At 48.1% G+C, this 23361-nt stretch overlaps 1 protein-coding gene across 1 annotated transcript; it reads right to left on the bottom strand.

Annotated features, from left to right (window-relative positions):
* Positions 1-12365: 12365 nt before the first annotated feature.
* GADD45B (growth arrest and DNA damage inducible beta) lies at positions 12366-15515 on the bottom strand. Its single transcript, XM_080988688.1, has 4 exons — positions 15182-15515; positions 14970-15071; positions 14125-14341; positions 12366-13077 (listed from the first exon to the last, which is right to left on the bottom strand). Exons 1-4 carry the CDS (start codon positions 15223-15225, stop codon positions 12964-12966), a joined length of 477 nt encoding a protein of 158 aa, XP_080844814.1. The 5' UTR covers positions 15226-15515; the 3' UTR covers positions 12366-12963.
* Between the last annotated feature and the right edge of the window lie 7846 nt (positions 15516-23361).

Below are 23361 nucleotides of genomic sequence, written 5' to 3'. Positions count from 1 at the left end.
TTCTGCCTTCCCTAAATGCACCAGGAATAAAATTGCATTTTTCCCTTCCTGTTGCAAAACAAGCGCTGAACTGCCTGACATTTGAGGTTTCTGGTTTAGAAGCTTGAAGAGCTTCTCATGTTTTCCCAGAGCTGCTCTTTCAACATCTTTCGGAGCCTGGCCCCAATCCAAGCTGGACTTGTTTTGGAAAAGCCCAAGAGTGACTTTGCTTTCTCCTCCTCGGCTGTACAGAACAAACTTTTCCTAGGAATTGCTCATGTGACTCTTCTTGCAGCCGAGAGAGGAAAAAACGCCAGTCTGGGGAAAGAGGAAGGAAAGAGGTTAAATTAATGGCCATTTATTTAAAGACACAGATAAGGTGCAAGTTGCTAGTCCCTGCTGTGTGCTACATGTCCCCCCAATGCACCCCCCATTGCCCCTCACCTGCCCTCTCCCCAAGGGCCCAGGTGAGCACAAGGTGAGGACTGTCCCTTTGCAGGGAGGGGGGAGGAAGGAGAGGCCGTTCCAGGGCAGGAACACCAAGAACCGTGCGCAGGTCAGGCGCCTTGCCAAGAGGCCAGACAGTCAACGCTGATAAATAGGCCTGCAAGGAGGAACATGACGGAGGGACAAAGTGGGCCGTGTCCTCGGCTGCCCTCATGGCTTATCCGCAGTCCCTCAAAACACTGCTCCCGATACAGCTTCATGTGGCCTGAGTGCACACCATGCACCCAAAGCACATTCCCTGCCCAGCCGAAGAGTCCTGGGAAACAGAGCTACTGTTCCCAGCAATGATTATTTCAGGGGGGAAGGATGTGCGTTAAATGTGCCCAGCAGGCACTTCCCATTCAGAACCATGAGGACTGGATTCTTAACTTCATTTAAAAGGGGTGGGTTATAGTTCCACAGCAGAACGCCTGCTTTGCACACAGAATTTATGTGGCCGTCTCCAGGTAGGCCTGGGAGAATCCCGAGTCTGAGACCCTGGAGAGCTGTGGCTGCCAGACGGTGGAATCAGTACTGAGCTAAATGGAACTGTGAGTAAGGCATCTGCCGACATCGCAAGCCGGAAGAAGGGAAGAGTCCCTGCAATAATTTGCAGCCAACCTCTGCCAGGCTGACTCTTGCAAGATGCAGGCAGAGTCTTCTTCATATACAGAATAAACAGCCTCTTGTCCTCCTGGAGATTCAGTCCCTCCCAACCCAGAGATGGCCAGCAAACCTTGAGGACTTCAGGTCAGTTCTGGAGGCTGGGCAACCCCCTGCAAGCAGAGCAGCTGTCCTGCCCTCCCCCTCCGTTCTGCCCCTGCCACCTCCTCCCTCTGCAACTGCCAGAGGCGCTTCCTGTTTTCCTGTTTTGCAGGCTCTGTTTTCACCTCTGCTCATTAAAGGGAGGTGTCTGCTCCAGCAGGACGCCCGGGTTCCTTCTCCCAGGATCCTGCTCCTGGCGCTGGCCACGTGCGGCGGGGGGGGGGGGGGGAGGTATCTAGCTCTCCCTGCCTGCCTCAGTTTTCCCTCCACCCTCCAGGAAGTGGGCCTCATTAAAGCAGGCTTGCTGCTGTTGTTGCCAGGAGCCGAGTGCGAGAAGTGTGTCATGGGGCTGTGCCCCACTTGCACTGGGGAGAGGCGTAGACTATTTCTGGAAGTGAATACCTGACCCATAATGGGCTTATGGCTCTCTCTCTGTGTGTGTTAGAAACCCTGTAAATCCAGCAGGGGAATAATGTCAGTTAATACTGGACTCCAGGGTCTTCCAGGCTGGACTACTGCAATGCACCTTCGGTGGGGCTGCCCCTTGGCAGATCTATTCAGATCTTGTATAAACCCTGCTTTAAATGGCAAGGAAGAGGCGAAATGACAGACACTTGTAAAATTATGAACACACACACACCTTTTTATATATTATTTTTAAAAGTCAAAGTTTTGGGAGGGGAGTCTGGAATATCCTTGGGAGATCTGAGGGGTCCCCCTCCCTGAATGGTTGCATCTTGTAGCTTCATCTCTGAGTGCAGGGGCTGGGGGGGTCCCTTTTTTTAGGGGTCATGGGAGGTCTCTGCATTGACACACACACATCACATACACACACCCCGCGCAAAAAAGTCCACCTTTGACTCTACTGGAGGCCCTCATGGCAAAACTCATTGCCTTGTTAAAAAGGATAATGCAAAAGCAAGGAGCCAGTCCTCAAGGCTGTGAGAATGGAGGTGAAAGTATGTTAGCGGAAGCCGGACTGGATTTCCTGCATGCCTCCCGATGGAGCTGAATAACAGGGATGAAGGAGGCAGGGGTATCCTGGAGACAGGAAGCACTGCAGACTTCAGCTTCTCTAGCTCAAGTCTCGGGAGGTTCCACAGGGGAGAGGAGTCTCTTCTTATGAACCAGGTTTGTTTTTTAAAATCTACAGTATCTATCTATCTATCTATCTGTTTCCCCCAAGGCAGCACAAAAGACCATAGAATTGTAGAGCTGGAAGGAACCCAGAGGCGGACAAATAATTCCTGCCTTGCAGCCAGGACTGCTTGGCATCTGGCTTCTTTCCAAAGCCCAGCACCTGGCAGCTGACCTCCTGCCAAGCGTATCTCACTTTTGCCAAGCTTATCTCTTCAAATGGACAAAGAATGAACCTCCTTTTGATTAGTGGCCTTGTTTGCTTTTTCCCAGCTCAGTTCCCAATGAAGATTATTTTAATTGGCTACCGGTCCTCGCTCGGGAAATCTTAATTAAGAGCGTCCAAACCGATGCGGGGGGTCCATAGTTATTGGTTCTATGGTTGCTCGAGGCATTGCATTTGTTGAGCTGTGCAATCGCTGCTTCTGACTCAAAAACGACAAATACCTGGACTTTTTGTTATTTAGAACCTAAATATTATTCTGGAAAATAAATAAAGGATAAACAAACAAACAAATGGAGCCACATAGACGTTTTTGGATCAAGTTATCCAGACGAAAAGAAAGCTGTTAAGAGTAGAACAGAGCTGGAAATGCCCCCTTGTCTTCCTCTCTTGTCTCTTGCTGTCCCCCCTCCAATTTTAGATTGTAAGCACCTTGGGGCAAAGACACTTTTTCCTAGAACTTACTTGTGCTGCACATGATAACAGTATTATGGACTACATCCCGCTGAAATGAGCATGCACAACCAGTTCAGGCCATTGAATTTCAGTGGGTCTACTTTTGAGTAGACTGTGGCCATAGGCAACCCAAAATTATTGTTCCTCAAGTGAGGGAGACATAATGAGCTGCTGAGGAGGAAGGAAGGAAGCTGATTACAGGTTCTGTGCACAACATGCAATTAAAGTGCATTGCTTCCCCCCAAAAACCCTGGGAACTGTAGTTTGCTCACCATAGAACCACAGTTCCCAGCACCCTTGACAAACTGCAGTTCCCAGGAATCTTCAGAGGAGGTTTGTGTGCTTTAAATGTATGGCTTGTACGCAGCCTATGTTCTAAACCTCCCTGAAGCCTTTGAGGAAAATTCAGCGTACAGATAAAGGGAATTATAGAATCCTAGAGTTGCAAGGAACCCAGAGGGTCATCTAGTCCAACCCCCTGCAATGCAGGAATCAAACCTCTGGTTTTTCATCCAATTTGAGACCCTGCCTGATCCTGCTGAGCTTTGAAAATGTGCTAGCAGGTTTTGTTGTTGCTACCCGACTAGGAGACACAGCAAACATTTAAAGCCATTGAATGCACATTCTTCCCTCCAAAGGATTCTGGGAACTGTAGTTTTGCCCCTCAGAGAGCTCCAGTTCCCAGAACCTTTGAAAACTGCAGCTCCCAAGATTCTTAGGGGGAAAGAAGCAGAATCATATAATTGTAACATTGGAAGGGACCCCCCCAGGACCATCTAGTCCAACCCCCTTTCAAGATAGTGGGGAGCACCCTGGAAAAGCGGGGAGTCACTATGGCAGGCACCTCATGAGCAATCAAAGGGTGAGGTGCTGCCTGTTCTCTAAAAGCCTCTTCAGGTAACTGCAACCAGCTCTGGGTGTGAGCAAAGCAGATCCAGGTCACCAGCCTCTTTGCGAGAGGTTGGTCAAGAGGCCAGGAGGGAAGAAGCTGGTCTCCCTCCCGGAGGACCGAGCCGGCCGAGCAAGAGCCATCTAGGTCAGGGCCGCACGGGGCGCCGAGGGCGCCTGATTAGGATTCAGCCCAGCCAAAGCTGCACTGTGCAAGAGCTGAGCTGCTCCATCACACCAGGGTGCCGTGCTTGTTAATTTTGCACTGCTGTCAGATTAATATTAAGGTTAAACCCCACACACCCCACAGAGACTGAGGGTTGTCATTTATCAAACTTTCTGCGGTAGTCACTTAAAAAAAACCCTCAAGGTGACTTACAGCCATTTACTTCTTACGTGATGTGGAAGAGCTGAGCTCCCCGTCAACAGAAGCTCGTTGCCAAGAGATATGGGGCGCACGGCATTTTTAATATAGTATTTCATGGTGTCCGGCTATAGCACAATTAAAATTGACCAAGTGCAGGCACTTTCACTTTGCAAGAGCTGAGCTGCAGACCATGTTCATTTTGCAAGTCAAAAAGTGTTGCAAACTTTCCAGCTATAACATAGTTGAGAGCTCAGGTGCATGTTATTAGAGAGAGCATGAGACTCTTAATCTCATCAGATGTCCAGGAAATAAGCAACTCTTTGATTTTTGGAAGACATCCCTGTAGCAGGAAGTTTTTAATGTTTGATGTTTTATTGTGTTCTTAATATTTTGTTGGGAACCACCCAGAGTGGCTGGAGCAACCCAGTCAGATGGCTGGCGTATAAATAATAAAATTAGTTAACCATCATCTCAAGGTCATGGGTTCGAGCCCCACACTGGGCAAGAAGATTCCTGCATTGCCGGGGGTTGGGCTAGATGACCCTTGTGGTCCCTTCCAGCTCTACAATTCTATGATTCTAACAGAATTGAGAATGAGTGTGCAAACACACACATGTTAGCCAAAGTCATGCATTGCAAGAGCTGAGCCACTCCACCCCCCGCCGCCTGGTGCTTTGCAAGAGCTCATCTAAACTGCATGTTAATTTTGCATTGCATAATTTTCCACGGACAGATTACTAGGAAGGATCAAACCACCCTCCCACAAAGCCAAAGCCATGATGTGCAAGAACTGAGCTCCCATTGACCAAGGGGCCTTGCCTAGAGATCATTTTCATATTGCACAGTTTCTGCCTGTAAACACAACTGAAATTGAGTGTGGGGAGTCTAAGCTGTGCTTTGCAAGAGCTGGGCTGCAGCACATGCTCATTTCGCAAGTCCAAAGCATTGTAAACTTTCCAGCTGTAACACAGTGAAGTTTTAAGACGAGACAGAGAGAGAGAGAGAGAGAGAGAGAGAGAGAGAGAGAGAGAGAGAAGGAGGGGGGGGGTTTCACCTGCCACCCTGTTTTAATTGTATTCTCACTTTGAGTCCCAAAAGGCACAGACAGAGCAAGGACATGCCAGGAGCTAAACATTTGAGAAGTGTGTGTTCCATCCCTGGCACCTGGCATTTAGAGATAGACTTCCTTGGGTGTGGAGGCTCCATCTGGCCATGACAAACAGCCTCCTCAGAAACTGGAGCCTTTCTGAAGGTGGGGCTTTGCTTTTTTTGGCCTGATGGCTGTATTTGCATAGCTCCCTCTCCCTCTCTGATGTCTTAAACTTCGCCCTATTTCCTCTGTGAGCTTGAAATCTCTTCCTTCCGGGGGAAATCCCTGGCTGTTTCCCACTTCTGCAGGGAGGCCAGCCAGGACCAGAAGCCAGGCGGGTCCAAGATAGGCCACCAATTTTGGTGTGGGCAAAATGTGGACTTCTGAGTTTTCTGCAAAGGGTAGAAACTGTGTGTGTGTTTCTGGGTGGAGCCCTTTGTAAAATCCGAAACTGGGGGTGGGGGGGGGAGAAATATGCAAAGTCACTTGAGCTGCGAAAGGCAGTGCAGGCTTCTTACTGACCAGGGAGGCTGTGTGCTCCTGAACTTCTAACAGCAGCCAGACAGTGACATCGTCCCCACTTAGTGGTGCAGAGCCAAACAGGAGCAGCTCACAGGCTCCAACTTTTGCAAAAAGCTGGCTTCAGCCTGGACGCTCCCCCAAACCTCAGCCAGTGAGATTTACTCCTGAGTAAACTTGATCTGAGGAGGAAGGGCCTTTTCTGCAGGGGCTCCTTCCTGACTGAGGTTCACCTTTTGCAGAGTTAGACAACCATTTCCCTTAATTCCCGCTCCCATCCGCTCCAGAACCTGCTCTTCCCCTCTTCCAAACCCCAAAACCCATTGCATCCTAGAATTGTAGAGCTGAGTGAGGTCCCCAGGGGCCATCTAGCCCAACCCTCTTTTGCGTGCTAAGCGAGCACTCCACTGCATCCGTCCTTTTGCCGTTTAGCCTGGAGAAGAGGAGAAGAGGAGGTTAAGGGGTGATATGATAGCCATGTTCAAATATATAAAAGGATGTCACCTAGAGGAGGGAGAAAGGTTGTTTTCTGCTGCTCCAGAGAAGCGGACACGGAGCAATGGATCCAAACTACAAGAAAGAAGATTCCACCTAAACATTAGGAAGAACTTCCTGACAGTAAGAGCTGTTTGACAGTGGAATTTGCTGCCAAGGAGTGTGGTGGAGTCTCCTTCTTTGCAGGTCTTTAAGCAGAGGCTTGACAACCATATGTCAGGAGTGCTCTGATGGTGTTTCCTGCTTGGCAGGGGGTTGGACTCGATGGCCCTTGTGGTCTCTTCCAACTCTATGATTCTATGATTTTGCACCAGCGCTTTCTCTGCTAAATAGTGGAACAAGTAAAAAAAAACCAGACTTCAAAGTTCAGAAACTCCCCCTGCACCAGGGGCTTCCCCACCCTGGGCACCCAGTGGGTGGTGAGTGGGGTGGGGGTGGGGAGCCATGGCCCCCCAACGTCTCGGTTGCCGGCCCAGATCTCATCTGCAGCTTACAGGAAAACACCCCAGAGAGAGCTGGGCCTGCGGTTGAGGAGGCTGCGTGTGTTTGTGAGTGTGTCACACCTCAGGGGAAAGGAAAGGTGGCTTTTTATCGCTCTCTTTCCACCTACAACAGCATCGCAAAGGGGAAAAGAAATCCCCCAACTGACGCTGAAAAGCCAGAAACTGTGTGATCAGCGGGAACACCCTCCGGCCTGGGTGAGCACCCAAGGGTGCTGCGTCTGGAAAGACCCATGTTTCGGTGACTCCTTTTTTGGGCGCACACTGAGCAAGCCCCCCCAGAATTCACAGCCTGAGGAAGGGTTCGGAAATTTGGCCTTGCTTCTGGGTTATTTTACCTTGTTGCTTTGCATTTGAAATAATCTAATAGAAAATACTTTTTTTAAAGGGGGTTTTGAAAGAGAAAGACAGAAAAAGGAAAAAAATCCACCTTGCAGCAAAAACTTTCTGCTGTGTTGGAGTCTGCAGAGACAAGCTTGAAAGAGGAGAGCCTGGGAAGGGATGGAGAGAGAATAAGCATGCAAATTGGGGTGCATCTTCTTTACATAATCCTCTCTCCTGTGGTTTCTTAAGGAGGGGCAAAAGCCTTTGCTGACTGCTAAGACTTCTCTCTGGTTTGGGGGAACTCCTGCCTCTTGAGATGCTGCCAGGCCTCTCCTTCTAAGCCATCTTGAGGGCTAGTGGCTTGTGGAAAAGAGTTTACAAGGAAAACACCACCACTTGGTTAAATGTTTTGCTGCAACGGCAACAAGAGAGACTTTGCAGCATCATAAAGCAATAAGGACTGTTCTCTGGCCGGCATGGATTTCATGGGTTACAAAATCACAGAATTGTAGTGTGGGAAGGGGCTCTGAGGGTCAGTTTGCCAAAGCCCCTGCAATGCAGGTTTCCTGCATCTTGTTGCAAACACAGGCTTCTGGTGGGGGTGGACTCTCCTTCGCTGGAGGTTTTTAAACAGAGGTGGAATGGGCATCCGGCAGGGATTCTATGTCTGCCATTCCTGCCTTGTGGGGGTTGGACAAGATGACCTTTGGGGGTCCCTTTCAGCTCTACAAGTCTATGATTCTATTTTTCCAGGTCATCAGTATCTGTCTTTTTGCTGTATTAAGGGCAAACGCAACTCCCTTTAACAATTGAATTGGATATCTTCAGGGAAGTTTTTCATGGTTGATGTTTTATTGTGCTTTTAATATTTTGTTGGGAGCCTCCCAGAGTTGCCTGGGCAACCCAGTCAGATGGGCAGCATATAAATATTAAAATTATTATTAGTAGTAGTAGTAGTACAAACTTGCTACACATGAACAAGATGCATACACAAACATGGACTTGTCATGGACAAATTTGACAATATTTGGAATTCATTTTTATAAATACCATATTAGGTTAAGGTCTGGTTAATTACAATAAAAATGCTTTTTATTTTTGCAATGTACACAATATTGTTGTTCTGTTCTGTTTAGTTTTCTACATGGGTACTATCTCTAGTTTCTTCATTTTTGTGTCTTATCTTGCTCTGTGCACTTGTACTTTTGTACTTTTTATTTTTCAATAAAGAATATCAAATACAATTCTAAGGTTCTGAGCTTGCAGTTCTTGTAATCCTGGCTGCTCACTTGCTTGCCTTTTTATAACTCTGGGGCTGGGAATATCCAGGGACTTCCAGAGCATCCTGAACTCAAATCTCCCAGCAGCCAGCATGGCTAGTGGTCAAGGCCAATGGAGAGTTCTCCTCCAGCCCCCATCTCCCTTGCCAAGTTCCTTTAAAAACATATATTTAAAAATTTCAATAGTTTACAAATTTAATACAAAACAATACTTTCCAATTGATTTTCATTCACCATTTGACTTCCCCTCCCCCCCCCTTGGTGTATTTGGGCAATCTATCCGGAAGATAAATTGTATTTTGAGGAGTTAGTGATCTGACCTAGTTACTCTTCCTGCCTCTGTTCCTTAAGGACTTTGACAGAACACCTTTAATGCCCTCATTAGTTGGAAGGATGTGGTAGTGCTGGGTACCTTCTTCGATGTTGGACATTGTTTTGAGAAAGTGAGGCAAGCCACACAGGCTAGCTGTCTATAAATCAGATGGTTGTGGGCAGAGTTTTAGAGAAGCTCGTGCACAGGCTGATGGGCTATTTATATATTGCTTGCTGTTTAGAATAAACTCTTTAATCTTCTCACTCGTGTTTTGTACAGTGGTACCTCTGGATACAAATGGGATCCGTTCCGGAGCCCCGTTCGCATCCAGAAGTAAACGTAACCAGTGATGGCACGTCTGCACACGTGTGTGTCTCTTTTCGCCGTGTCTGCGCATGCGCAAGCAGCGAAACCCAGAAGTAACGCGCTCCGTTACTTCCGGGTTGCTGCGGAGCTCAACTCGAACACGCTCAACATGAAGCATATTCAACCCGAGGTATGACTGTATTATTTCTTAATCTCATTTTATGAGAACCACCATGCATTCGGCAAGACACCATGGTTTCCTCTTCTTTTCTAATATTGCTGCATATTATAATTATTCTATGTCCTATCCTTTCCAATTGTTCCCAAATACAGTAGTACCTCTGGTTAAGAACTTACCGTATTTTTTGCACCATAACACTCACTTTTTTGCTCCTAGAAAGTAAGGGGAAATGTCTGTGCGTGTTATGGAGCAAATGCCTATGGGTGGCGGGGGGGATCTGCTGCAGTTGTGAGCAGAGGATCCCCTTCCTTCCCTCCTCCATGGCTCGCTCAAAGCGGGAGAAGAGCCGCTGAGTGGGGAGGAGAGAGGGACAGAGAGCCTGCTTGCTTTAAAGGAGCAAAGCGGGAGAGGATAGGATAGTAAGCGGCTCCTGTCCGGTTGGCTCCTTTAAAGCAAGCAGGCTCTCTGTCCCTCTTTCCTCCCCACTCAGCTCGCTAAATAGCATTATTAGCAGCATCCTTCTCCACACACCCCATGCGTGCTCCTTGTCCCTTGAGTGCTTTTCCTTCCTTCCCCACTTAAAACATGGTTACAAAGCATGGATCCACATGGATCCTCAGGATTTTTGCACTGGGTCACCCCAAATTCACCATCAGATCACATAGCATGTCCATGGCTACATCTTGCACCAAAAAAATCACGCACCCACTGTTGCCTGGGGTCGCAGTGGTGCAAAAACATGGTTACAAAGCATGGATCCACATGGATCCTCAGGATTTTTGCATTGGGCTACTCCAAACTCACTGTCAGATCACATGTCTGTGGCCACAGCATGAACCACAAAAATCATACATCCACTGTTTCGTTTAGAATATTTTTTTTCTTGTTTTCCTCCTCTAAAAACTACGTGCGTGTTATGGTCTGGTGCGTGTTATAGAGCGAAAAATATGGTAATTCGTTCTGGAGGTCTGTTCTTAACCTGAAACTGTTGTTAACCTGAAGCACCACTTTAGCTAATGGGGCCTCCCACTGCTGCCACACAATTTCTGTTCTCATCCTGAAGCAAAGTTCTTAACCCGAGGTACTATTTCTGGGTTAGCAAAGTCTGTAACCTGAAGCGTATGTAACCTGAGGTACCACTGTACACATTTTACTGCTGTTCCTTCATTCAAATCCTACTTGCGTTTTTACATGTTTACAATGATTCTTTAGATATTCAACAAAAGCTTTCCAATCCTCCCTAAAACCTGCCTCTGCTTGATCTCTAATTTTTATAGTTTGTCATATTCTGTCCATTTTATCTGCCCCTCTCCTTTGGAAGGTGTCGCCTCCTCTTGCCATTTTTGCATACATAATACCATCACTGCCATTGCTGCACATAGAAATAAGTTTGTCTGCCTTTTTGGAACATTCATCTCAGTTATCCGTAATGGACTGACTTCTGGGGTTTTTTTTAAGAGTCGCCTTAAATATTTTCTTTACCTCATTGTAAACCATCTCCCCCAAACCCTTAGCCATTCGAAATGTCCACCACGTATAGTAAAAAGTACCTTTGACTTCTTTCCATTTCCAGTGGATACCTGACTCAGATTTATGCATTTTTGCTCAGTTACTTGGTGTCAGAGACCACCTGCCACCAGCGAGTCACAAGGTTGGAAAACCCCCGTTGCTCTTCTGTGAAACAGGAATTATGGTCACAGGGCTCTTGTGAAGTCAGAGCAATTTTTATAAAGTCCAGCCACCCCCCTCCCAGGCCGGGTGACCAGCTCAGAATGCGGATTTTGCACACTTGTGACCGAGGAACGAGCCTGGGCTTTGGCCATTGAGACACTGGCAGATTTTTCAGAAAGCACCAACTGTGGTGGAGTCAGTGAGGCAGTTTGAAAGGCAGCGCCGTGTAGTGGTTAGAGGGTCAGGCTAGGATTTGGGTTCAAATTCCTGTTTGGCTGTGAAGCTTGACCTTCGGGGCAGCTCACTGTCTCTTGGCCTGGCCTACCTCACAGGGTTGTGGGATTAAATGAGCTCTCCGGAATAAAGAGAAGCTGGGCTATAAATGCAATTATTAAGAAGTTTGGTCTCCCGGCACTCACCTTCTTGGCTTGGCATCAGGGGCTCCCCTTCTTGACTTCTGCTGCCCGCAAACCACAGCATTTGGGGGCAGGTTAAGGCAAGAAGCTGAAACATGTATTATCATCTTTTTAAGGAAGAGGCGACGCTGCTTTATTTGGCCATTTTTAACCGACTCCAAACACCTGACAAAAGTGAGTTGCTTCCGCAGGTTACAACTCCCTCTCCCAGCAATCCTTAGAATTTTGTTTTGCAGAGATAGCTCCCAGATTTTCTATTTTAAAAATAACATTCCTCTAAATGGTGTGAGATCAAGTATGATCCAATAGTCAAAAGTTTTGATCTCAGGCAAAACCATTTTAGAGCTGCAGTTTTTAACCCGCCAGAAAGGGCTTTCTATAAACAGGAGGGACTTGCAGGCCTTGCTGGAGAAATTGGACGCTTCCTACATAGTGTATTCCTCAATGCTAAATGAGTAATTGTGATGCTTAGCTTATTTTTCCATTGTTGCTTTGTTAACCGTGTTTTATAGATTGTGATTGTTTCAGTGAAGATTTGTTAATTATTTTATATGATTCCATTTGATTTAAGCTGCATTTCTATTATGTTCTATCGTTGTTATTCATTGTTCGTAAGCCACTATGCAACTCATTTGAATGAAAAGTGGCATTAAAAAATATAAGTCAAACATCAATCAAACAATCAATGCATTACTTTGAAGTCTTTTGTTCAACCACAAAGAATTCAGGTGACCAGCTTTTTGCAGGGCAATGACCTCACAACCCTGTTGAGGACTGCATTGCTGGGGGTTGGGCAAGATGACCCTCAGGGGTCCCTCCCAACTCGATGGGAAAAAGTCTGCCTTTGCAAAGCTGGTGTGCTCCAAGGCTGCAAACACCCACCACCCCTGCAGCTCAAAAAAGCCTCTGGGCACAGCACCAGGTTGGCAAACGAGATGGCAGATTCAAGAAACACAGGTCACAATTCGCTTTCAGAAGGTAACAAAATTTTTTATTGCAGCTTTTAAAATCAGATATAAGAATATATAGATGTATTTGATTCTCTCTCAGTGCAAAAAAGTCATTTTGCGTGTTTTTTCTCTTAAATAGATAAATAAGAACTTCTCTGCATCCAGTTCATTTTTAAGTTTTTTAAAAAAGGAGTTCATTTGCAAACTGTCTTTTTTTTGTAAAGCTGTCCCGCAGATGCTAAGGATTCTGCTTCCGTCTGCCTTTCTCTTGGCAAGAGGGCGTCTGTGCAATCCTCCCCAAGGCAGCAGATCCCTTTCCCGGCAGCACAAAGGAAGGCGCGGCCCTCCTCTTCCTCTTCCTCCTCCTGCTGAGCAGTCAGCTGACGCAGGAGCTTGCAAGTCAGCAGGTCACCAGGCAGCCGCCGCCTCCTCCTCCAAGATCATCTCGTCACCATCGCCTCGTCTCTCTGACTCACCACCCACCACTCTGCTTCTGCTGGGGCGGCCAGTCGTGGTTTCGGTTAGTTTTTTTCTTAACAACAACAACAAAAGAGAACGCTTTCTCTTCCCTTCTTGGTTTATTTTTCCCAGTTGGCAAGGTGGCATCGTGGGGCGGCTCAGCGAGCCTGGAGGGTGACATAGGGCACCCACTCGTTGTTGCAGCGGCTCTCTTCGCAGTAGCTGGCAACCTCTGCCAAGCCCTGGGTCTTCCAGGAATCTGTGTGCGGGTTCTGTGGGAGAGAAGGGGAGGGAAGACACATGAAACCTCCAGCTGCAAAAACAAGATCCTGTCCAGAATGTCAGAATACAAGGACCCAGGAGAGACCAGGGTTCAAATCCCTGCATTTGGCCATGAAGCTCAGGGGGTGAGCTGGGGGGGGCAGTTACTATACCTCTCTGCCTAGCCTACCTCACAGGGGTGTTGTGGGGACTGAGAGAGGGAGTGGAGGAGAACTGCATATGACACCTTGAGGGGCCTGTATCTTCCTGGAGGGCATATAAACATGGTAAATAGATAATAAGAAAAGCATTCTGCCCCCATCTTGCAATCCAGAAGGCAGCTCAGGAAGTGCTGTTTACACAGCTCACATCTGGCTGGGCTAAACTGCGCATGTGCGCTCTCTCTCTCTCTCTCTCTCTCTCTCTCACAGACACACACAGGAGCAAAAATGACATTTCAGGAATTCCTCCCCTCCCTGGAGGAGGAAGGACATTCCGATCTGGGCCAGTCAGGGGAGCTTGTCAGTTTCCCAAATGGAGCTGAGACAACAGACTATTCCCTTCGCCCCTAGACATGTTGGGGTGATATGCCCCCTTCCCATGGCGGCTGGCCAGGACATGATGGCCGACCTCCCCCAAAGCTGTCCCTCACATTTGTCCACCTCCAGAACTTCTGTTTTTAAGACACAAAACACTATTAAACTGCAGGATGCAGCGTGAAAGCACCCATCTCTCCCCTGCACCCATCTCTCCCCTGCAGGCTAAGGCTTGCAGGCTGGGCATTTCCCCCTGTGGGGGGAACCAGACACACTGGTGGACCACCAGACACACTGCCCAGGCTTGTGCCCCAGAGGGTCACTTTGGTGGTGCTAACACAGCAGTCTGGCTTCACCCCCGGAGGTGCGCTCCATTGATCCCCATGCTCCTTGCGCCCGGCCGGCCTGCACCCTCCCCGTTTCCCGACCAGGCGAGTCCCGCATGTGCAGCTCCTCTCCTGGCACCGTCCCAGGAAACCTCGGGCATGCCAGGGCCACGTGGGCGCTGCCAGCTCAACTCACCGTCACCAGGATGCAATGCAGGTCCTGTGGCTCCGCGGTGTCCTGGGAGCCGTCTCCCAGCACGGCCGCCAGCCGCTCCATGCCGGACACGCGCAGGATGTTGATGTCGTTGTCACAGCAAAAGGCCTGGATAAGCGTGAAGTGGATCTGCAGGGCAATGTCATCCTCGTCTTCTTCATCGATGGCGAGCAGGCAGAGGACCACGCTGTCCGGGTCCCTGGGGAGAGGAAGCGGCAGGAGAGTTAAGGGCGGCTCTTTCCAGCCCAAGCCCCAAACCAGGGTCGTTCCCTGCCTCCACCGCTCCCTTTAGCCCATCTGCAAATTTGGCTTCATTTTAGCCCCCTATTAAAAAGTTACACACTCTATTTTATCTACCTATTAAAATGTTACATATTTTATTTTAGCTACTTATTAAAAAGCTACACAATCTTAGCTACCTATTAAGAAGATGTGCATTTTAGTTGCCCATTAAAAAGCTACATGCTTTATTTTTTAGTTACAAAAGTGTATATACTAAAAGTTACCCGTTTCCATCTATTTCTATAGTTACATATTATAAGTAAGTTACTTTTTGTTTTCTGTTTTTTACTTTTTTATTGTTGCAAGGTTTGGCTTTCCTAGATGCAAATCAAAGTTGCCTCCCCACCGCCTTGCAACGTCATTTATCCATTTCTGAAAATAAATGAATATAGTTGCTTGTATGTTTCAAAAAGCAACGATTCGCACGCCCTGTGAATTTGAACTAAACTGGCGGCACAGACAAAGCCTTGCTTTTGAAACACACACACAAACCACAAGAGTCACTTACTGGAGCCAGAAAAAATGCAATAAAAAAAATGACTTACACATTCATGAGTTTGGCAGACTCGTAGACCCCAACTGTCAAGGCCCCCTGCCTCTGGGCCGCCACCAGGAGCTGCTCCACAGCTTCACTTACTGACTTCATCCTTTTTGGGGAGAAGAAGGGAGAGAACAAATGAGATTTTGGCACCAGGAGCAAAAAAATCCACAGCAGAAACTTCCACTCCACTTTTTTTCCCCCCAGACACAAACTTACTTGTTTTCTGTGTTATCGCAAGACACCAGCTCTTCCAGAGTCATGTTGCAATTATAATCCACAGTGGCGCAAAAGGGGGGAAAAAAACCAGTCCAGGTAATGCCAGAAAAATTGGTGGGTTTTTTCTTCCTTTCCTTCCTTTCTTCCAGCAAAGCAACGTTTCCCCACAAGCCAGAAAATCCAGAAGGTCCTGCGAATAAATCCCAGCGGAAGAACAATTTCCAAAGTGCTGGAGGAAAAATAACAATGCACAAAAAGAGAAATTAAGATCCAGTCCAGCACAGGCGCTGCTTCGGCGGCGGATCGGATTCTGACTCGGCCAGAGCAGCTGACGGCGCTTTTTATAACCTCCCCAGGAGGGGCGGGGCTCGAATTGGTCCTTTCCTCCTTCTGATTGGCTCTCGAGCCACAAAGGTCGGCTCCGGGAGCCCCCGGATTGGCGGAGGCGCGCAGGAGCCACCACGTGGGGGAGGAGAAATGTTGCAACTGGGAAAAGTCCGAAGGAGGCGCTTTGCTCTCGCGCGGCTGTTTTTTGCTGCTTCAAAGAATTGCGTGTTTGTTTTTTCTTTTCCACCCCCCCCCTTAAAAAAGAAGAAGCGAGTTTCGGTTTATTTTTCCCAGCAGCAGCAGCAGCAGTTCCTGCTTAGGAGAAGATTTCCACAGAAAACAGGGCCGGGCCCAATGGGGAGCTTTCTGGCTGCGCGTCCCTGTTTTGCAGAATTTCCCCGAAACGTTGCAGTAGGAGGGAGCCAGGGCGAAATAGGAATTAATAAGAACAGCAGCAATCGCGTAAAAAGAAGCAACGCACGGCAATGCAACACACAGCGCCAAATTCATAGTAATTGCAAAAATAAAGTACGCAAGGCGGTTGGATCGGCATGCACGGATAGGCTTTCCCTACAAAACCGTTGGGGTTGCTTTTCTTTCTTCAAAATCATTGGGATATATTTTTTTTTAAATGCAAACCTGTTGCACTCAAATAAAAGAGACTTGTTTGCAGGCAACGGAGAGAGCGAAAATAAAAGTGGGCTTTGATGAGGGTAGTGGGGTAGTTGGGGCGCTGTGCCCCCTCCCCACTATGCAAGGAGGAGGAGGAGCAGCCGGGCGCGTGGCGTGGGATGGCGCGTGGCGTGGGCTGTGCAAATATCACTCGTGGTTTCACACTCCTCTGACTCACTCGCTGGAGCTTGCACATTTTTTCTCGGGTGTGTGGGGAGAAAAGCCACGCATGCAGTTTGCGAGCTCCATCCACCCCTCAAAAAACCTCTCCCTAATACAACCCGCACCCCCCCAGGCCTGAAGTCCATTCCTGCACTTTGCAAATTGCACATTTTTCTTCAAAACCCCATTCTCTCTCTCTCTCTTTCTCTCTCTCTCTGACCTCCCCCACCACCCTTAAAAACAGACAAACGCCCTACTAATTTCACTGGTTTCACTAATTGCAAAATCCCACAGTGTCAGTTTTGCTCCGGAGCAAACGCGCGCCCGACCGAGCTGGCGAGACGCAGGATCTGTGCAACTCCCCGACTCAGGAAATAAAGGCGCAGAGCTCTTCTCTCCTTTTTTGGCGGAGGGTTGGGGCCCCTCCGCGGCGAGTCGGACCCCTGCCAAAGTGGGTGACGGGTCAGCCATCGGTCTGGCACGCGGCTTGACCCCGCTTGCACCCAGAGAGGATCCGGTTTTACAACCGCGCCGCGCAGGAGAGGTGACTCAGCCCCGACTCAGCAAACCCAGCCCGGCTCGGATGGGGACAAAAAGTGCTGTTTTCGAGAGTGAATTATGTCTATGAGCAAGAGGAGATGTGATGGAGAAGGAGGAACCAGGACCGGGCCGGAATCAGACCCAGCCAACCCACCTCCCTGTCTCCAGCAGGGGACGGTCAGACGACACCCCCCCCCCCACCAGAGACATCTACTGCAAAAAATAAAAACATACCTCCAAGTAGTTTACAGGAAAGACAAAACCATAAAATTATTAATAAGAAGAATTAGTAAATTGGATCACTCAGTCAAAAGAGCATGAGACTAAGTCTGAGGGTTTGGGGTTCGATCCTCACATTGCACATTGCAGGGGGTTGGACTGGATGACCTTCAGGGTCCCTTCCAACTACCATTCTAGAAACTGAAGGAAATAGACTTATTAAGGCAGCAATTATAAGTTAAAGCAACAGAAGAGGAAAAGCAGATTAAGGCATGCATCAGCTTTCTGAACCAGTGGGCAAAGGTGCTTTTAGCAGGCACCAAAAAGAGTCCAGTAAATGAGTCGGCCTGATGTCAACAGGCAGGGAGTTCCAAAGGTCAGGAGGAAAACAACCTCTCCAGTCGACATGGCAAGGTAGATTGCTCCTGGAGCTGGAGGATTGCTCAAAGAGTAAGGCTTGCTCTAGGAACAGAACAGGCCAAGAACCATCTGGCATCTCCAGGGAGCCCACAAGACGAAACGCTGCTGGTCTGTTGACTAAGGGCTTTTAGCAGGATTATCCCTCTCCCACCGTGGATTTGCCTTAAGGCCCCCCTGATGTAAAACCACCTAAAAACTGGTAGTCACACATCTTGTGGCAGTGAGTTCCATACATTTGTTGTAGGCAGCTTATTATTAATAATAATGATAATGTTATTATTTATACCTGCCCAAAGACATTGTGCACTTTGAACCTGCTGCCGCTCTGCATAATTGTCTAACTGCCCCCCCCCAAAAGTTCTAGGGTCACACAAAATAGAGAAGTTGATCTCTCTGATCTCTTTCACGGATTTTATGACCTATTTACATATCTGAGATTGCAACTTAAAAATAAATTACCGTAAATTAAGGCAAGTGAGAAGCAGTATGGTTAGAGTGACAGCCTAGCAGTGGGCTCTGGGTTCAAATCCCTCCTGCCACATTGTTCATTGAATGACCAGTTATTATTTCCTCACCTGACCTGCCTCACAGGGGGGTTGGGAGGACAAAGTGGTTGGAACCCCGACTCAGCAAGGAAGCTAACTAGACATGCAAATGATATTAAATTGAACAAATTTAATTAAGCGGATTTGCAGTACGTATTTATCTATGGGGACAATTTTGGGGTGGGTACGATGACTGGGGGTCGCGAGGACCAGCCGTGCACATGATGGGGACCAGAGAGCAGTTTTGTTGTGCCCTCACCGGCTGAAGGGAAGCACCCAGCACCCTGCAAACTCCGGAGGAGCGAGCCCGCCCTCTGGTGGCCGAGTGCAGGAGCAGCACCCACCGCCAGGAGGCAGATGAATAATTCCTCCTTCTGCCACCCTCTTCCAGCAGCACAGAATGAGAGAATTGTGGGTCATCCAGTCCAACCCCCTGGGGTGCAGGAATCTCAGCTAAAGCATCCAGGACAGATGCCATCCAACCTGTGCTTAAAAACCTCCAAGGAAGAAGAGTCCTGAACCTTCCCAGGGAGACCATTCCACTGTCAATCAGCTCTTGCTGTCTGAAAGTACTTTCTGATGTTGAGTCAGAATCTCCTTTCTTGTCACTTGAAGCCATGGGTTTGAGTCCTACCCTCCAGAGCAGGAGAGAACAAGCTTGTTCCCTTTTCCACGTGGCAGCCCTTGAGATGTTTGAAGATGGCTCTCAGTCTCCTCTTTTCCAGGCTAAACATCCCCTTCAACTGTTCCTCATAGGACTTGGTTTCCAGACCCTGGATCATCTTGGCTTCCCTAGTCAATAAGGACTAGTCTCTTGAGAACGCTTGAGATTACCAGGGTTGGGGAGGCCTTTTGTCCTTGTTATAATGCTACATAATGAGCCCATTTAGTAAATAATGTTTTATTCTCTTAAACTTCTAGTTGCAAGCTGATTTGAGACAACTAAATGTATAGATTAATAACAATAATAATCTGAACTGAATTTATGGCCAGATGGGTCACCAACTGTTAAGGTGTTACTAACCGTGCCTTGAACTTGGCAAATTGGCAAGCAGTGCATATCTCTGAGCGCAGCTGCTATATGCTGACCAGGCTGGGTTCCTGCCAGGAATTGTGCCGCAATATATATAATTATAATTATAATTATAATTATGTATAATATAATTGTGGGACGCAGGTGGCACTGTGGTCTAAACCACAGAGCCTTGGGCTTGCTGATCAGAAGGTCGGCGGTTCGAATCCCCGCAACAGGGTGAGCTCCCGTTGCTCATCCCTGCTCCTGCCAACCTAGCAGTTCAAAAGCACCTCAAAGTGCAAGTAGATAAAGAGGTACCACTCCGGTGGGGTGGGAAGGTAAACGGTTTTCCATGTGCTGCTCTGGTTTGCCAGAAGCGGCTTAGTCATGATGGCCACATGACTTGGAAGCTGTCTGCGAACAAATGGCCTATAGAGTGAGATGAGTGTGCATCCCCAGAGTCGTTTCTGACTGGACTTAACTGTCAGGGGTCCTTTACCTTTACCTTTACCTATTATTATAATTATTTATTACATTTTTATACCACCCTCTGCAGATCTCAGGGTGGCTCACAACATGAAAATACAAGATAAAAAAAAAACTACAAAAACAATAAAAACAAGAACAACTAATAATCCTCCCCTACACATTTTAAAAAGGCACTGGATGTTAATCAGCAAAAGAACTGGAAGAAGAGGAATCATTTCAGCTGGTGCCTTGGGGAGAGTGTTCCACAAACAGGGAGCCACCATAGAAAAGGCCCCGTTCTCATGTGCCACCCTCTGGACCTCTCCTGGAGGAGGCACATGAAGAAGGGCCTCAGAAGATGATCTCAGTGTCTGCATCGGTTTATACAGGGAAAGATGGTCCTTCAGGTATTGCGATCCTGAGTCATTTAAGGCTTTATAGGTCAAAACCAACACTTTGAACTGGGCCTGGAAACTAATTGGCAGCCAGTGCAGTCGGACCAGGATCAGTGTAATATGCTCAAACCATCTTGCTCCGGTCAGCAACCTGGCTGCTGAATTCTGCACCAGCTGAAGTTTCTGAACCGTCTTCAGAGGAAGCCCTACGTATAATGCACTGCAGTAGTCTAACCTTGAGGTTGCCAGAGCATAGACAACAGCAGGCTCTCCCTGTCCAGATAGGGGTGTAGCTGGGCCACCAGCTGAAGCTGATGGAAGGCACTCTGGGCCACTGAGGCCACCTGAGCCTCGAGCGACAGCAAAGGATCCAGGAGGACCCCCAAGCTCTGAACCTGCTCCTTCAGAGGAAGTGTCACCCCATCCAGAGCAGGCAATCTCCTGCCCATCTGGTCTAGGGAACCCCCCACTAACAGCGCCTCCAGCTTATCTGGATTGAGCTTCAGTTTGTTGGCTCTCATCCAGTCTGTGAGGCAAGACAGCAGTCCGGCCTGCAATTCTGGATGCCCTTCTGGCATTTGCCGGCCCCTGTGAGAAGAGGGAGCTGGACCCCCTTGACCTGCCCCAGCTGCTCCAGGCTCTTCGGGCGTCCCTATGCTCAGATTTGCTGAAGGTCGATTACTGTGGAGCTGAGGGAACCTTCAAGATCTCCATGGGAAGATTCTTCCCAAGTGCCCGAAGGCTGGAAAAATAGCCGGCTGCTGCCCCCTTGCTGTCTAAAATTGGCATTACAAGCTCACGAGATTCTCTAGCAGCAAACAGTTTCCTCCGATGGAGCAAGATTTAACATGCATCTATAATAGTGGCCCCATTTGCAACCTGCAACGTATTTCAAGCAGAATCTACTTGATATACAAATGAACATGAGTGCAAATGGATGCTTTAGTTGAGGTTCCTGCATTTCAGGGGGTTGGACTAGATGACCACTAGGGTCCCTTCCAACTCGTTCTATGAAAAAACGAAATGCAGGGGACAGAATAAAATACATCACACAGTCAAAATAATTATTAAAGCCAGGCAGTTGCTGTGGTTGTTGTTGTTAATTGAACCAGCTAGTTTCTTTCTCTTGGCCAGGGCAATCCAAAGAACCAACCAGCCAAACAGAGAACCCCCCCCCCAACATAGATCAATGAAAACCAAGGGGGTCCAGATAGACTGCCTCTGGACCTGGAGGTTCCATAAGAACGCAAGAAAGAGCCCGGCTGCTGCATCAGGCCAGGATCCCCAGATGCCCCACAGGGAAAGCCACTAACAGGATCCGAGCGCAAAAGCCCTTTACCCGCTCCTGGCCTGGGTTGCCCTTGTGAACAGACTGTGACCTAGTGCTACTGGCACCTCCCAGAAAGAGAAGCAACGGTTGCCCTCTCTGTCCTTCACTGCCACTGTTCTGGCTCAGATGATGCTCATCTCCCCGGTTGCTATGGCAACCAGAGACAGGGCAAGGCTCTCCTGTGGAGTGAAGATGCTGGTTGCCACAGCAACGGCCCCAGCATCCTCACCTGTGGCTGGGGAGGATCCAGGTCCTGTGGCCTCTGAAGATGCAGCTGTAAAGCTGTAGTTTAATAAAAAGCAGCACCTGTAACTGCCCTTGAATTAATGTTTTTACACACACACACACACACACACACACACACACATATATATATATATGGAAAGGGGAAATTCTGAGGATTTTCTCTCTGAGAAGCATGATGTCAGTTCCTTCCAACAGAACCAAACAAATGTCTTGGCAAAGTGTTTGTTTGCGCTTGGCATTTGAATCAGGGAGGCCGGACCCTGCTCTCTTACCCTCTTTCAGCCAAACCATTTTAAATGTACAATATATGCCTGGTGTGTTTTCATGCCTGGTGTGTTTGAACAGCCCATGTTTGTTCATTAATAAATCAGTTCAAATTGCTTAAGTTGCCGTTCTTAAAAAAAGAAGCGCTGTTAATCTGATTCCATTTGTGAATTGCTTCCTGTGTGATCTCTTGAAGTGACTTCAGAGTAAAGACATCAATGGCTTTAAAAAAAATCCATATTTGAAAAAACATGGAATCTTAGGATTGTAGAGTTGGAAGGGACCTCCAAGGGCCATCCAGTCCAACCCCCTGCAAGGCAGGAATTGCAGCTATTCTGGAAATATATCTATTGGTCTAACAATAAGGCGACAGTGAATCCATGTCCAAGTGAGAGACATCACCCCATAAAAAATCAACATAAAATTTAAATCAAAGCAAGTCTCCATTGCCCTCTCTCTGCCACATCTGGGCTTCAGGTAGACATAGTCTTGGTGAGCGTATATTTTGGCTCTAGATTTCCACGGACTTTGCAGAAGGTTGTGGTGTGGTAATAAGTTGTTGGGATTCTTTGGGAGGCGGCATCTGCTTTGAAGGTGCAGTGTGTGCATGCGTACACCATCTCAGTATCCTGTTTTCCGTAGAATTGAAGAACTAGAAGGGACCCTGAGGGTCATCCAGTCCAACCCCCTACAATGCAAGAATCTCAGCTCAAGCATCCATGACAGATGGCTATCCAACCTCTGCTCAAAAACCTCCAAGGAAAGGAAGGAGAACCCACAGCCTCCCGAGGGGCCCATTCCACTGTCAAACAGCTCATAAATTCAGAAAGTTTTTCCGAATGTTTAGTCAGAATCTCCTTTCTTGTCACTTGAAGCCATGGGTTTGAGTCCTAGCCTTCAGAGCAAGATAAAACAAGCTTGCTTCCTTTTCTTTGTGGCAGCCCTTGAGATATTGGAAGATGGCTACCGTACCTCCTTTCATTCTCCTCAGCTCCTTCAACCGTTCCTCTTAGGTCTGGTTTCCAGACCCTTGATCATCTAGGTCACCCTCCTCTTCACATGTTCCAGGTTCAATTGTGGCAGCCATAATTGGACACATAGTATTCACCTTTTTTGCTGCAGCATCACACTGCCAGCAGCCAGGCCCTTATGGAGCCTCCAGGTCCAGAGGCAATCTATCCACATTCCTTGGTCCTTTGGGGCATTTGGTCCCTGTGAGAACAGGAGGCTGGGCCAGATGGGTCCCCTTGGTCCTGATCCAGCAAGCCCTGCTCATGTTTGTACATGCAGCACCCCCTCTACCGGTCACCTGCCTGCCCTTCCTTTTGCCTCATGCCCTCAGTCTGGACTCGCACACACCACCGTGGGCAGCCATCCATCCTGCCACTGCCCCAACAACCTGAGCCAGGATGAAGGGAGGTTCTGGGCAGAGCTTGGGTGACCATCTGCCCTGAATGCTTTAGCTGAGATTCCTGCCTTGCAAGGGGTTGGACTGGATGACCCTTGAGGTCCCTTCCAACTCTACAATTTTATGATTCTATGAAGCCTTCCGAATGGAGAGAAATTCCAGCTTCTGA

Source organism: Podarcis pityusensis (genome assembly GCF_964106645.2).
Source record: "Podarcis pityusensis genome assembly, chromosome: 18".
NCBI lineage: Eukaryota > Metazoa > Chordata > Lepidosauria > Squamata > Lacertidae > Podarcis > Podarcis pityusensis.
Note: the sequence above shows the minus strand (reverse complement) of the source record. Positions and strands in the feature narration are given on the sequence as shown.